The sequence below is a fragment of the Macaca nemestrina genome, chromosome 7 (assembly GCF_043159975.1).
Source record: "Macaca nemestrina isolate mMacNem1 chromosome 7, mMacNem.hap1, whole genome shotgun sequence".
Classification (NCBI taxonomy): Eukaryota; Metazoa; Chordata; class Mammalia; order Primates; family Cercopithecidae; genus Macaca; species Macaca nemestrina.
In genome coordinates, this window is record NC_092131.1 from 134,633,689 (window position 1) to 134,647,830 (window position 14,142).

General features: G+C 39.4%; 1 protein-coding gene across 9 annotated transcripts in view; it reads right to left on the minus strand.

The window, feature by feature from the left end:
* Positions 1-14,142, minus strand: part of LOC105488099 (IQ motif containing H) — a 257,039-nt gene that overhangs the window by 236,977 nt on the left and 5,920 nt on the right. For all 9 annotated transcript variants that reach the window (XM_071101152.1, XM_071101156.1, XM_071101155.1 and 6 more), the window contains exons 2-3: positions 13,138-13,260; positions 11,262-11,356 (exon numbers count right to left, since the gene is read on the minus strand). In XM_071101152.1, coding sequence (XP_070957253.1) covers positions 11,262-11,356; positions 13,138-13,260 — 218 coding nt within the window. The remainder of the gene's footprint in view (positions 1-11,261; positions 11,357-13,137; positions 13,261-14,142) is intronic.

Here is a 14,142-nt window from a genome sequence, read left to right on the forward strand (position 1 = left end):
TGACCAGAGCAATTAGGCAAGAGAAAGAAAGAAAGGCATCCAAATTGGAAAGGAAGAAGTCAAATTAGCTTTGTTCACAGACAACATGATCTTATATTTAGAAAAACCTAAAGACACCACCAAAAACTGTTAGAACTGATTAATGAATTCAGTAAAGTATACCCACTATGGAAAACAGTATGGAGGTGCATCAAAAAACTAAAAATAGAACTACCATAAGACCCAGCCATCACACTACTGGGTATATATCCAAAAGAAAGGAAATCAATATATTGAAGAGAGATTTCCATTCCCATGTTTATTGCAGCATTATTCACAATAAACAAAACTTGGAATCAACCTAAGTGCCCATCAATGGATGAATGGATAAAGAAAACGTGGTATATATACACAATGGAATATTATTTAACCATAAAAAACAAAGGAATCATGTCACTCACAGCAACATGGATGGAACTAGAGGTCATTATGTTGAGTGAAATAAGTCAAGTACACAAAGACAAATATATCTCATGTTCTCACATGTGTGAGCTTAAAAAAAAAAGTGGATCTCATGAATATAGAGAGTAGATTGGTGGTTACCAGAGGGCAGGAGGAGAGGGACAAGGGGTGTTGAAGAGAGGTTGATTAATGGGTATAATATACAGTTAGAGAGAAGAAATAAAACCTAGGTTTTACAGATCAGTAGGGTGACTATAGTTAACACTACTCTACCGTACATTTCAAAATGCCTAGAAGATAATTTGCATGTTTCTAGCTTAAAGAAAAAATAAGTATTTAAGATGATGGAAAATCCAATTACCCTGATTTGATCTTTACACATTATAAGAATGTATCAAATTATCACATGTACCTTGAAAATATATACGACTATTATGTATCAACAAAATAATAAACTGAATGAAGAAAGAACTGGGTGCTAATGTACACTTCCACCAGAAGGATAAAAGTATGCCCATTTGCTATACCTTCATCAGCACTGAGTATTACGGTGGTTTAAATTAATATGTTTTGCTTATTTTTGAAGAAAAAATAGTAATATATTGTTTGATTTGCATTTCTCTGGTTTATCTGTAAGATGAAACATTTTTGTTTCGTTTGTGTTTCATCAGTTACCAGTGGCATTAAACACTTTCCACATGCTTACTCGTTACTTGCATTTCTATCTCTGTGAGTGGTCTGTTGATGCCCTTCTGTCTGTATCAAGTGTTGGGTTTTTAGTTTTTTAGTTTTTTTTTTTTTTTTGGCAAGTGTACTTTGTATTTAAGAATCTTAGCAATTTTTGTGTCATTTCTGTTGCAAATATTTTTCCAGTTTGTTGTTATGTTTTATTTTGTAATTCTGTTTTAAAAGTTTGTTTTTTATTTTAAAAAGTTTCAAACCCAAAGAAAAATGGAAAGAACAGCGAGCATGTGAATGCCCCTCACATAGATTACCAAGTGTTAACATCTTGTTACGCATGCTTTCTCTCTCTCTCTCTCTCTCTCTCTCTCTCTCTCTCTCTCTCTTTCTCTCTCTCTGTGTGTGTGTGTGTGTGTGTGTGTGTGTTTGTGACTAGAATGTGGTCAATATCGTATATAACTGTACTGGAACAACCCAGAATAGATAGGATCCATGGTGTTTCAATAATTGAATGACAAGACACCTTCTAATCTACACTCACCATTGAACAAAAACCTGTTACCCTCACTTTTTCTCACTATTACTTGCTTTTTTCTTGTTTCTTTCTTCCCCCTCCCCCCCAAATAGTAGCACAACAGAGCAAGCAAAAAATGAAGATTTCTGTGCAGTTCTGATAGTGCTGGTACAGATGGCAGTCACCCTCTTAGTGTCAATAAGCAAAGCATGGTCATTAAGAACAGTGTGAGCAAATATCACAAGTAATAAAATTTATGAAAGCCAGCAATGGTAAGAGGAGGAACTATACTTTGACATAAAAGAAAAATCATTGCCAAAGTGTGGATAAAGTGAAACCTATTTTGAAAACAATTCAAAAGCACTTTGAACTCTTCTGATAACGTCCTTATCATTGTTTCAAGATTACTGCTAGGAGAATCTTGCATTTGCTGGCATTCGCTATCATCACTTTGTGTACCTACTGGTTTGCCTCTACCAGGCAAAACTACCAGATTTTCCCCTAGGCAATGCTGGCTAAAAAGGAAAACTATCTTTTGTGAAAATTAGGCTTTCTGATTTTCAGGCAGGTATGGAGCAAAGAGTGCTAGGTTGTAGATATTTGATTAGGATTCCAGCCTCATCAGTGATTATGCATGTGATCTAGGACTGGTTTACATAAACTCTCTGAGCCTCAGTTTCCTCATCTTTAAAAAGAAAGAGTAAATATTTACCTTGTAAGTTTAAAGAAAGTCCTTTGCAAACTGTCAAGGGTGTTATGAAAATATTAATGATGGCTGGGCGCGGTGGCTCACGCCTGTAATCCCAGCACTTTGGGAGGCCGAGGCGGGCGGATCACGAGGTCAGGAGATCGAGACCATCCTGGCTAACACGGTGAAACCCCATCTCTACTAAAAATGCAAAAAATTAGCCGGGCGAGGCGGCGGGCGCCTGTAGTCCCAGCTACTCGGGAGGCTGAGGCAGGAGAATGGCGTGAACCCGGGAGGCGGAGCTTGCAGTGAGCCGAGATGGCGCCATTGCACTCCAGCCTGGGCGACTAAGCGAGACTCTGTCTCAAAAAAAAAAAAAAAAAAAAAAAGAAAATATTAATGACGACCAAGAAGATCATGATAAGGATGACAATGAAGAGGATCATTATTGCCTCTCTGTTCTAAATCCTTTTTCAAGGTGTGTCCATGGATAGTATTCATTTGGAATGAACTCTCCCTATTTCCTGGATTTCCATAGATAAAGTGAAGCCCCATACCTAAACAATGTTGATTCTCAGTTACTCATAGGAACTGTGCTCTGCTGTCAAAGGAACAAACAGAGATCTGCAGTCATTATATGCCTTCCCTCTCAGGAGTTGCTGCCCTGGGACTTTTGGCCTCTGATACTCCATCAGCCTCACAGTTTGAGCAGGCACTGGCAGTTCCTGCTAGCCTGACTGCCGGGTTCCAGTCCTGGCTCAATCCTAGTGCAAGAGGTACTCCAATCCTTCACAGCAACCGGGTAGTAGAATGTCCAGGACCAAGCTCTCAATCATACAGAGAAAGGCCCTCTATGTGTCCAAAAAAATATTGGTTCCAGGCAGTCATGCTCATCTCAGAGATTCCTAGGACAAATCATCTGCATTAGAAATACCAAGAATGTTTGTTAAAATGCAGATTCTAGGATGCCCTCCTGAGAGCCAGTGAAAGAAAACTGCAAATAAAGTTTGAGAACCATCACTCTAGACCTGTTGTCTCTCAAATACAGTACCCACATCCCGGGTGATACATAAGATGATGCCATTGGTCATGTGAGGAAAGTATAAGAACGTCTATTTACATTTAAAAAGAAATAAATAAAAAACTACTTTGTACTACCATTCAATATTCAGCCTGTCACTCGATCCCTCATGTGGTAACGTCCCTTGCAGCTCTGAAGGCAACCTGAGAGTGGAGTCTCCAAACCACAAAACAGTGGACCAGCACTGGTGCGTTTGCTCTCAGCGCATTAGAATGGACTGTAATTTACTCATGCAGTGGGTTTATGAATTGTGTTATTTAATTTCAAGTGTGCTAAGACTGAAAAAACGGACGTGTCTTAAGGCTTTCTGCAAAAAGCACACTGTATTTTGAAGATAACGATAAGCATCCATGAACAAGAAAATGAGAGTTGACATTTTTACTCTCAGCATGAGCTTTTTTTCTTCACCCACATTAGAAAGTAAAAATGATGATGATCCAATCCAACTTAAGAAAAGTCAGCCAAAGAACCCCAAAACTTAGAAATTATCCAGAAGACTAACTGAAATTATGGACTTACACCTATCATCAGTGCTAAACCTCACCTAAGTATAGAGTATGATGTCTTGAGATATTAATTACAGCTGGTATAAAGCCATCATAATTAACAAGATTAAGCAACCAGAACATTATAGTTAATGAACACTATTAGCAAGAACTAAAAGTTTTGTGCTATTCATACAATTTTTAAAAATTTTAAATATACTTATTTCATATTTGTCTTACTAAAAATTTATATGTTGGTACATTTTATAATGTATTCACTATATATAATAAAAATATATAATTTATAAATAAATATACACATATCACGAATATATGCCCAAATCCTTTGACCGATGGCTATGTCGATAAAAGGCCAGGTCCTGCTTCTGTCCCACTTCAAAACTTAGAGAAAGTTAAGTCTCCTATTTGACCCCCTGATCAAGATTGTGACTAAGCATCCCACTCTTCAGTGAATGGTGCCATTGGTAAATGAAAAACACCTTCCTACTTGGGTAGTCTAAGGACTTTGTTAAGGAATCTTAGAAGAAAAATGCCATGAATTGTCCCATCTCTTCCTTCTAGGCATGAGAACTTGAAGAAATTCTAGGCTCTGTAACCTGCTTTGGATATAATCTCCTAGCAGTCCATGCCAGACTCTGAAGCCAAGTCTATTCATGACAGTGTCTTGGGGCAAGTGCAGAACCAGGTATGATTGGGAGCAGAGAAAATGTCAGTCACGGGCCATAGTCTCCCATCTCCGGGATTCTCCTGTTTCTCTCTATTCCCATCTACTGCTGTTGCTTCTCTCCTTCCCTGAGACACATGTTATGACTTTCATTTTGACTCTCAGGAACTGCTTGTTTACTTTGAAGACCCAGTTTGGATTTTTCTCCGGTTATTTTGTTTAACCTTGGCCCATCTCATTTCATTTCTGATGGCATGCCACTTTAGCCCTACACATTCACAGCTAGGACTGAGAGATGCTCATGCCACTCCTCCAGGCTTATAGGGCCCATACAAACTTGACAGGCTCCCCATCTTCCTGGTAAGAAGGCCAATGATTATACTACTGTACTGAATAGGAAAGATATGATCCAAGTAGCACTTCTGGGAACTAACTCCATGCCCCAGTCAATGTCTTCCTTCACTCTTCCAGACCCTAGTAAGGAGCAAAGGCACTCCTTGGCAAAAGAGAACTGTATACGAAAAGATTTCTGCCAGATACTTTCTGTTTTGTTCTCTGTAGCTGCAATTGCTACCTAGGTAGCTCTTTTCAGCTATCATAACCTGACAATCTACAGTCCAGACTCCTGGTTATCTGTCAAGATGAAAGGATAAAGAGGAAGATAGAGACAGTAGAACTTGAGTATTGGATTCTTTCATTAGAATTGGTGACAGCTCTTCTCCTGTTTGTTTTTCCCCATCCCTTCCATTCTGAGGCTTTCTTACTTGCTGCTTGTATGCTTGATCCTTTGATGACACACCTTCTCCATCTGCTATAGGCCTCTTGGCTGCCAACTATACAGGCAATGCACTTTGCCTTGCTAGGCTCTCTTGAATTCAAACTAAGAGCCAATATTTTAAGTTGGTAAGGTAACTTCTAATATTTTCTTCTCCAAGAATCCCTCTTATTATTTTCCCTATAGATTCATTGTTTTAAGATTATGTATATTAACCTATTTGCAAGTCACAGTTTTAGTTCTAAATTTAAAAATTAAAGATATAAATAACCACAAACTAAAGTGTTTAATTAGTATGAACTAGCACATTTCAACTCATTGAATTGTTTAAATCAAGAGCCTATTTTTGAAATTTTAGTTAGCCTAATCATGATTTCTTTTTTCTTTTCTTTTTTTATTTTTGGAGACAGAGCCTCCTTCTGTTGCCCAAGCTGGAATGCAGTGGCAGGATCTCTCTGGAATGCAGTGGTGGGATCTCTCACTGCAGCCTCCACCTCCTGGACTCAAACAATTCTTCTGCCTCAGCCTCTGGAGTAGCCAGGACTATAGGGGCATGCCACAGCACCCGGCTAATTTTTTTGGGGTTTTTTTTTTTTTTTTTTGAGACAGAGTCTTGCTCTGTTGCCCAGGCTGGAGTGCAGTGGAACGATCTCAGCTCACTGCAACCGCCACCTCCTGGGTTCATGTCATTCTCCTGCCTCCGCCTCCCGAGTAGCTGGGACTACAGGCACCCACCACCATGCCCAGCTAATTTTTTTTTTTTTTTTTGTATTTTTAGTAGAGAAGGGGTTTCACCATGTTAGCCAGATGGTCTTGATCTCCTGACATTATGATCCACCTGTCTTGGCCTCCCAAAGTGCTGGGATTACAGGCATGAGCCACCACGCCCAGCCTAATTTTTGTATTTTTTTTTAGTAGAAATGGGATTTCACCATGTTGGCCAGGCTGGTCTGGAACTCCTGGCCTTAGGTGATCCACCCTCCTTGGCCTTCCAAAGTCCTGGGATTACAGGGGTGAGCCACTGTGTCCAGCCTACTAATCATGATTTCTTTAAAGAATTTTAAAATATTGAAAATAACTGCAAATACCATCATACTATCTTTCATTGCCATTACAGAAAAGACAATGCACTTTGAACAAAAAGATTGGACTTTATTAGAATTCCTTTAGACTTCTTGGCCTTGTGATCTTGTGCAATTTATTCAATATTAGTTTCCTCATCTATAAAGTGTGCATAGTAATAACACTAATTTCACAGCGTTGTTGTAAGGATTATTTGAGATCATGTATTAATATATAAAAGTACACTGTAATAACATGCTATACAAATGTACCTTTGTTTATCTGACTTCTGGTCTGCTTGTTTCCAAGACTTTTTCAAAACTGGCATGTAGCCCTATCTATTTCTCTGATCTTAGCTCCTCATCTCAACCTACTGGGTCTTAAAACTTGAAACTGCTTATCTCCTGCTTCAGTGTCTCCCAAATCAAGTTCCATCTGCATTAGAAAGTTCCAAGTAACCTTATTCCAAAGTCAAAAACAAAACTTTGCTCTTTCCTCCTCAAATTGACTTCTCTTTAAGACATTTATGCAGCCAACAGACACATGAAAAAATGCTCATCATCACTAGCCATCAGAGAAATGCAAATCAAAACCACAATGAGATACCATCGCACACCAGTTAGAATGGTGATCATTAAAAAGTCAGGAAACAACAGGTGCTGGAGAGGATGTGGAGAAACAGGAACATTTTTACACTGTTGGTGGGACTGTAAACTAGTTCAACCATTGTGGAAGACAGTGTGGCGATTCCTCAAGGATCTAGAACTAGAAATACCATTTGACCCAGCCATCCCATTACTGGGTATATACCCAAAGGATTATAAATCATGCTGCTATAAAGACACATGCACATGTATGTTTATTGTGGCACTATTCACAATAGTAAAGACTTGGAACCAACCCAAACGCCCATCAGTGATAGAATGGATTAAGAAAATGTGGCACATATACACTATGGAATACTATGCAGCCATAAAAAAGGATGAGTTCGTGTCCTTTGTAGGGACATGGATGAAGCTGGAAACCATCGTTCTCACCAAACTATCGCAAGGACAGAAAACCAAACACCGCATGTTCTCACTCATAGGTGGAAATTGAACAATGAGAACACTTGGACACAGGAAGGGGAACATCACACACTGGGGCCTGTCGTGGGGTGGGAGGAGGGGGGAGGGATAGCATTAGGAGATATACCTAATGTAAATGATGAGTTAATGGGTGCAGCACACCAACATGGCACATGTATACATATGTAACAAACCTGCATGTTGTGCACATGTACCCTAGAACTTAAAGTATAAAAAAAAAAAGATTTCTTGAGAGGAAAAAAAAAAAAATTGACTTCTTAGCTATCATTTTAGATGAATGATTCCTCTATCTTCTCAGTGTTCCAAATCCCAAATCTTAGGGTCATCCCTGAGTCTCACTCAATCTACTTCTACAATCTTATGTTCATTGAGATTCTTTCCAAATGTCTCAAATCGAACCTTTCCTTTTACTCCCTCATCATCGTATTTGTCCAGGCTTGTATACCTCAGATTAAACTTTGAGTTACAAGGCCAAGGTCTATGTCTAATTAGTATATATCCAATATCTAGCATACTGCTTGGTAAATAGCAGCTGCTCAATAAATGCTGAATAAATGCATGATAAATAAGTTACTAAATGAATGTGTGGGTAATTATGGCCATCCATCTACTATTTTCTTATCTCTAGACCATAACCTTTCCCATCCACTCTATACAGCATTCTCAGATTAATCTTTATAAAATGTCACTTTTGTCATGTCACAGTTTGACACAAAAGGCTTCAATAGCTTACTACTTTCTAAGATGAATTTAAACTTTATTATCTAATATTAAACTCTTGCCCAATCTACCCCCACTTTACCTCTTCAATTGTTTTCCCATTTCTCATCTCCAAGCTCACTGGTCTTCACAAATGAACAGGGTTCCCATGTTTATTCCCTATGTGGTTTTTCATTCATGGTAATTTTTCCTTCTCAGAAAGCTGTCCCTTTTCCTTTCTGCATGCCTGAGCCCAAGTACTACTTTACCCTTGAAATCTTTCCAGACTAGAGTAGCCCATATCAAACTCCCAAGGTTCTAATCTCTTGACAGACTTATATCACCTTTTACCCATGTGCCACCGTGCACTGAGTTTGTCTCTCTGACTAGACTCTAAAGTTCTCAAGGTAATGACCTTTTGAATTCCAAAGAGCACTAGCCATGGTGCTGGCACACAGTACAAATTCATTTGATACTTCTTGACTTGAATTAAATATAGGCAGAAAAGACAGTCTAATTCAGGATGCCAAAGTAAGGATAAGGGAGAAGCGAAGAGAATAGGTTTTTAGATTCACCCAGAAGTTTGTGGAGTTCTGGAGGGTCAATGTGTTGATACTATAAAGAATAGTGTTCCTGCATCATCAGGTCCATATCTCTTGGACATTCAGACCTTTCTGCTTCTCCAGGTTCCCAGCTCAAGATCAGCATTCTGGAATGACTTTTCTCCTATTCCCCTCATAAGATCACATGTCAATAATTTTCCAGGAAGGCAGAGGTTAGTTACTTATAATTCTTTCCAATATTTTAAGAAATATGAGGTACTAAATCATACATAGTTCATTACCATCTCTGCACCATGTACAAGACACTATGGTAAACTGGGACTACTGAGACATGAGACTTTGTCACTGTCCTCAAGAGCAATGAAGAAGTAACTACCAATATAAGGTAATAAATGACGTATGACAAATAAGTTGTATAGTATGAATGCTACATACGTTCAGAAATCATTTGAAGAGTTGAGGAAAAGCTTAATAAAGAAGAGGAGCCGGGCATGGTGGCTCATGCCTATAATCCCAGCACTTTGGGAGGCCCAGACAGGAGGATCATTTTACCCCAGGCATTCAAGACCAGCCTGGTCAACAGAGCAAGATCACGTCTCTCTCTCTCTCTCTGTCTCTCTCAGTGCTAGCACACAGTACAAATTCATCTGATACTTCTTGATATATATACACACACAGTGGGGAGGGAGAGAGAAAGTGAGAGAAGGAGGGAGGAGAGGGAGAGGGAGGGAGGGAAGAAGGAAGGGAGAGAGAGAGAGCAAGAGAGGGACCATAACTGGATCATGAAGATAAACAGAGGAGTACAGTGGTATTTGGCCTTCTAGATGGCCCCCAATGATCCCCACCCCCTGTCATTCATGCCCCTGTATAATCCCTTCTCCTTGAATGTAGGCTAAACCTACTGGCTCACTTCTAACAACAGAACAGAGTAGAAGTGTATCACTTCTGAGATCAGGTTAGAAAATGACTGTGGCTTCCATCTAGGGCACTCTTTTCCACTCTCTGGATCTCTTTTGGGTCACCAGCTGCCATGCTGTAGAAATACTCAGGCAGCTTAAGAGAGACCCACATAGTGAGGAACAAAGGCCTGCCAGTAACTATAAGAGTGAGCTTGGAAGCAGATCTTTCCCTGTCCTTCCACCCACTGTCAAGTTTTCAGATGAGATTGCCCCAGTCAATACTTAAATTGCAGCCTGTGAGAGACCCTGAGTCAGAGGCACTCAGCTTACCTGTGCCCAGATTCCTGACCCATAAAAACTGTAAGTATGGGTTGTTCTAAATGACTACATGAGTAATTTCTTATACAATAGATAACTAATACAAGGGCCTTGCAGGCAGTAGGGATGAAACTGTGATGAATACAGAGATGACAGATGTTTGTATGTGCAAGGAGGTCCAGGTAAAAATAGGGAGACCAGGAAAGGGCTGCCACTACCAAAGGATGATGGATACCTGTGGCACTGCCTTCATGTAGAGAAAGGGAGACAGGTCCAATGTACACCCAAAGCTCTGCTCCCCTGTACTGACTTGGCTATGTCTACAGCTTTCCTTGACTTCTTGTGCACTGTTTATGAAACTTTACTTCACTGCCTGATATTATTCATGTATGCTGGGTACACATATAAAACACAAATAAGGGCTACGGGATTTTTAAGTTTAGTACAAAAGCTTAATCTACATTCATTCAAATTCAGGAGGCCTGTGTGTAAAAAGTCCAAAGATAAGGCAAGGTCACTTATTTTTAACTCGATTCTCATTTTAATAAATCATCTCTTAGGATGCACATAATAGGTATTTCAAGCAAGTTTTATTTTTGTTTACCCTGGATACCAAAATTATCTGTATAATCAAGCACATAAGACATTCTAAAAACCCTAAAGCACCACATGATCTAAACAGTGTGAAAACTGATTTGCATTAAAACGTTTCCTTTAAAAGTTAAATTTTAGATACCTTTCGCTATAAAATAACAACAACAAAGAGTAACAGCAAAACCCAGGACACTGAAATAACTGTTACGGTGTCAAGCATTAGAACTCAATAGAAATAATCTATAATCACTTCATTGAAGTCCAAATTCTACCATTAACTTACTTTTTTAAAAACTGCATAAACTTGAGGGGTACAAGTATAATTCTGTTCCATGTATATACTGTACCCAGATTCCTGACCCATAAAAACTGTATTTGTTGTTCTAAATGACTACATGAGTAGTTTCTTACACAATAGATAACTAATACAAGTGCCTTGTAGGCAGTAGGGATGAAACCGCCTGATATTATTTAGTGGTACAGTCTTGGTTTTAATGCATCCCTCACCTGAACAATGTTCACTGTACTTGATCTACCATTAACTTCTTACACAAAATCTCTACTGAATAGAAAGGATGTTAACAAAGCCAAGAAAATGTTGCCTATATTTTATAGTCATCTCATTTGAGTGAGAAAAGTTATTTCTCAATTTTATTTACTTTGGGCTCTAAATGGCTATTTTACTTACCATTTGGAAGCCTGGGGCGTATATAAGCTCTCATCATTAACAGCAGTCGTTAATACATTCTGGTTTACAACATTTAAATACTTCTCAATGTGAATCTGTTACAGAAATGTCAAAGTTTAGGCAATTATTGTGGACTTAAGATACCCAGCTAATTTACTTCATTAGGTTAACACTCTGAATCCTGTAATTAAGCCAAAACCACAAGATGCTATGTATTATTACATGCCTAAGGTATCATTAGGCATCTCAAGGCCAAATTACTTCAACTATTGCAGAAAGCATAATAAACTGAGACTCAAAGCTGGAGTGACCTGTGGCACACGCTTTCTTTCTTTTTTTTTTTTTTTTTGAGACAGGGTCTTGCTCTGTGGCCCAGGCTGGAGGGCAGTGGTGTCATAATGTCTCACTGCAGCCACAACCTCCTGGGCTTAAGCAATCCTTCCACCTCAGCCTCCCGAGCAGCTGGGACCACAGGCACACGCCACCACGCCTGGCTAATTTTTTTATTTTTTGCAGAGACAGGGTTTCCCTGTATTGCCCAGCCTCTATGGCACTCTTTACAAATAAAATAGTGCACAATAGTCAGTGCATTTTTAGCCAGGTAAATCTACTAGGCAATACAGACATGGAGTAATGTCTTTTTCTTATAGGGACTTCAAGCAAGCATCCAAAGAAAGCATTTGGTCTTTAGGTAACATTATTTAAATGAGCCAATCCAAAGACTCCAGCTGGGTCCAGCCCTCTCATCATCAGGTAATATGACAATGATGTGCTACAAAATATACCGCATTTCTCACAGCCTTGGGAGCTGAGAGATAAAGCAGGTAACAGAGTAGATTAAAAGTCTGAATCAAGAGCAGAGACACTGAAAATAAGAGGTCTAGAAGCTGGAGATGGACCTTATTTGGAAGATGGACTCCATTAGCTTGTTTCGTAAATGAGTATTATCCTGGTCTGAAAACTGGATTCTCCCCTGACCTTAGATCTGTTTGTAATGATGAAGTTCCTATCTACTTTATTTCTCTGGCCCAATATTGGTATATTTCTTTAGTTTTACCCACTTGATGATAATATTACAAAAACAAATAGCTCAAAATATTTAGGCTATTAGGGGAAAGTCAACTCTTATTTTTTATTTATTTATTTATTTATTTTATTATTATTATTTTTTTTTGAGACAGGGTCTCACTCTGGGTAGCCCAGGCTGAAATGCAGTGGGGCAATCAAGGCTCATTGCAACCTTGACTTCCTGGGCTCAAGCGATCCTCCCACCTCAGCCTCCTGTGTAGCTGGGACTATAGGCGTGTGCCACCAGGCCTGGCTAATTCTTTAAAAAATTTTTTGTAGAGATGGGGTTTTGCCATGTTGCCTAGGCTGATGTCAAACTCCTGGACTCAAGTAATCTGCCTGCCTTGGCCTCCCAAAGTGCTGGGATTACAGGCCTGCACCACTGTGCCCAGCCAACTCTTCTCTTGTGAAATCTCAGTAAATCCCAGAAAATCTGCAATGTATTGGTCAGGTATATTGTTGGATTGACAGTAATTATTTTTCATTGCTTCTTGGCCTTTTGGTTAAGATCAAGTGATAGTAATTATTTTTCATACTCCAAATTATTTTTATAAAACCACATTTTAGGAGTTGTCACTGCATAATCTTACATTTAACCTACTTAAATTCTTTGTGAAATATGACAATATAAATCAATCAGTTAATAATTATCATGAGAACAAACAACAGAACAAGAATGCTGATGACTGCCCTAAATTCAGCTTTGTTACAGAATTATGCAGGGTTCTATGAGAACTGCAATTCCTTTTTTCTAGAGGATGCTTTGTATCTTTCCAGTATTTTATTTAATATCTAAAGCTCTACTTACTTTTAACCCCATTTCAGTTCTTTTGATTGCTGTTTCAAGACTCCGAATGTCTAGAGTCTCTCGTTTTTCCTCAGGTGAGAATTTTGTTAATTCCTCCTTTAACTGATAAAGGTCTTCATGGATCTAGAGGTATAAAAAATGAAAAATACTGAAATAATCCACACATAGTCCACCTATAGCAGTTATTTATCTTAAAGGTTGGCAATGTACTTGAATTGGTAGAGACATAAAGCTGATTTTATGGTATTGATTGAAAAGGACCAGTTTTATGGTTGTAAGGCTTTTTTTTTTTTTTTTTTTTTTTTTGTGGAGATGGAGTTTCGCTCTGTTGCTCAGGCTGGAGTGCAACGGTGTGATCTCAGCTCACTATAACTTCTGCCGCCCAGGTTCAAGCGATTCTCCTGCCTCAGCCTCCTGAGTAGCTGGGATTACAGGTGCATGCCACCACGCCTGGCTAATTTTTGTATTTTTAGTAGAGACAGGGTTTCACCATGTTGGTCAGGCTGGTCTCAAACTCCTGTCCTCGTGATCTGTCCACCTCAGCCTCCCAAAGTGCTGGGATTACAGGCGTGAGTCAGCACGCCCAGTCTGGTTCTAAGGCTTTTTTTTTTTTTTTTTTTTTTGAGACGGAGTCTAGCTCTGTTGCCCAGGCTGGAGTGCAGTGGCCGGATCTCAGCTCACTGCAAGCTCCGCCTCCCGGGTTTACGCCATTCTCCTGCCTCAACCTCCCGAGTAGCTGGGACTACAGGCGCCCGCCACCACGCCCAGCTAGTTTTTGGTATTTTTTAGTAGAGATGGGGTTTCATCGCGTTAGCCAGCATGCTCTCGATCTCCTGACCTCGTGATCCGCCCGTCTCGGCCTCCCAAAGTGCTGGGATTACAGGCTTGAGCCACCGCGCCCGGCCCTTCTAAGGCATTCTTTATTGAGAATGCTCTATTATTGTCTCTCAGATTGTGAAAAATGATGCTTTCATATTATTTCTGTTTTTCCTTCTCCCATTAGAA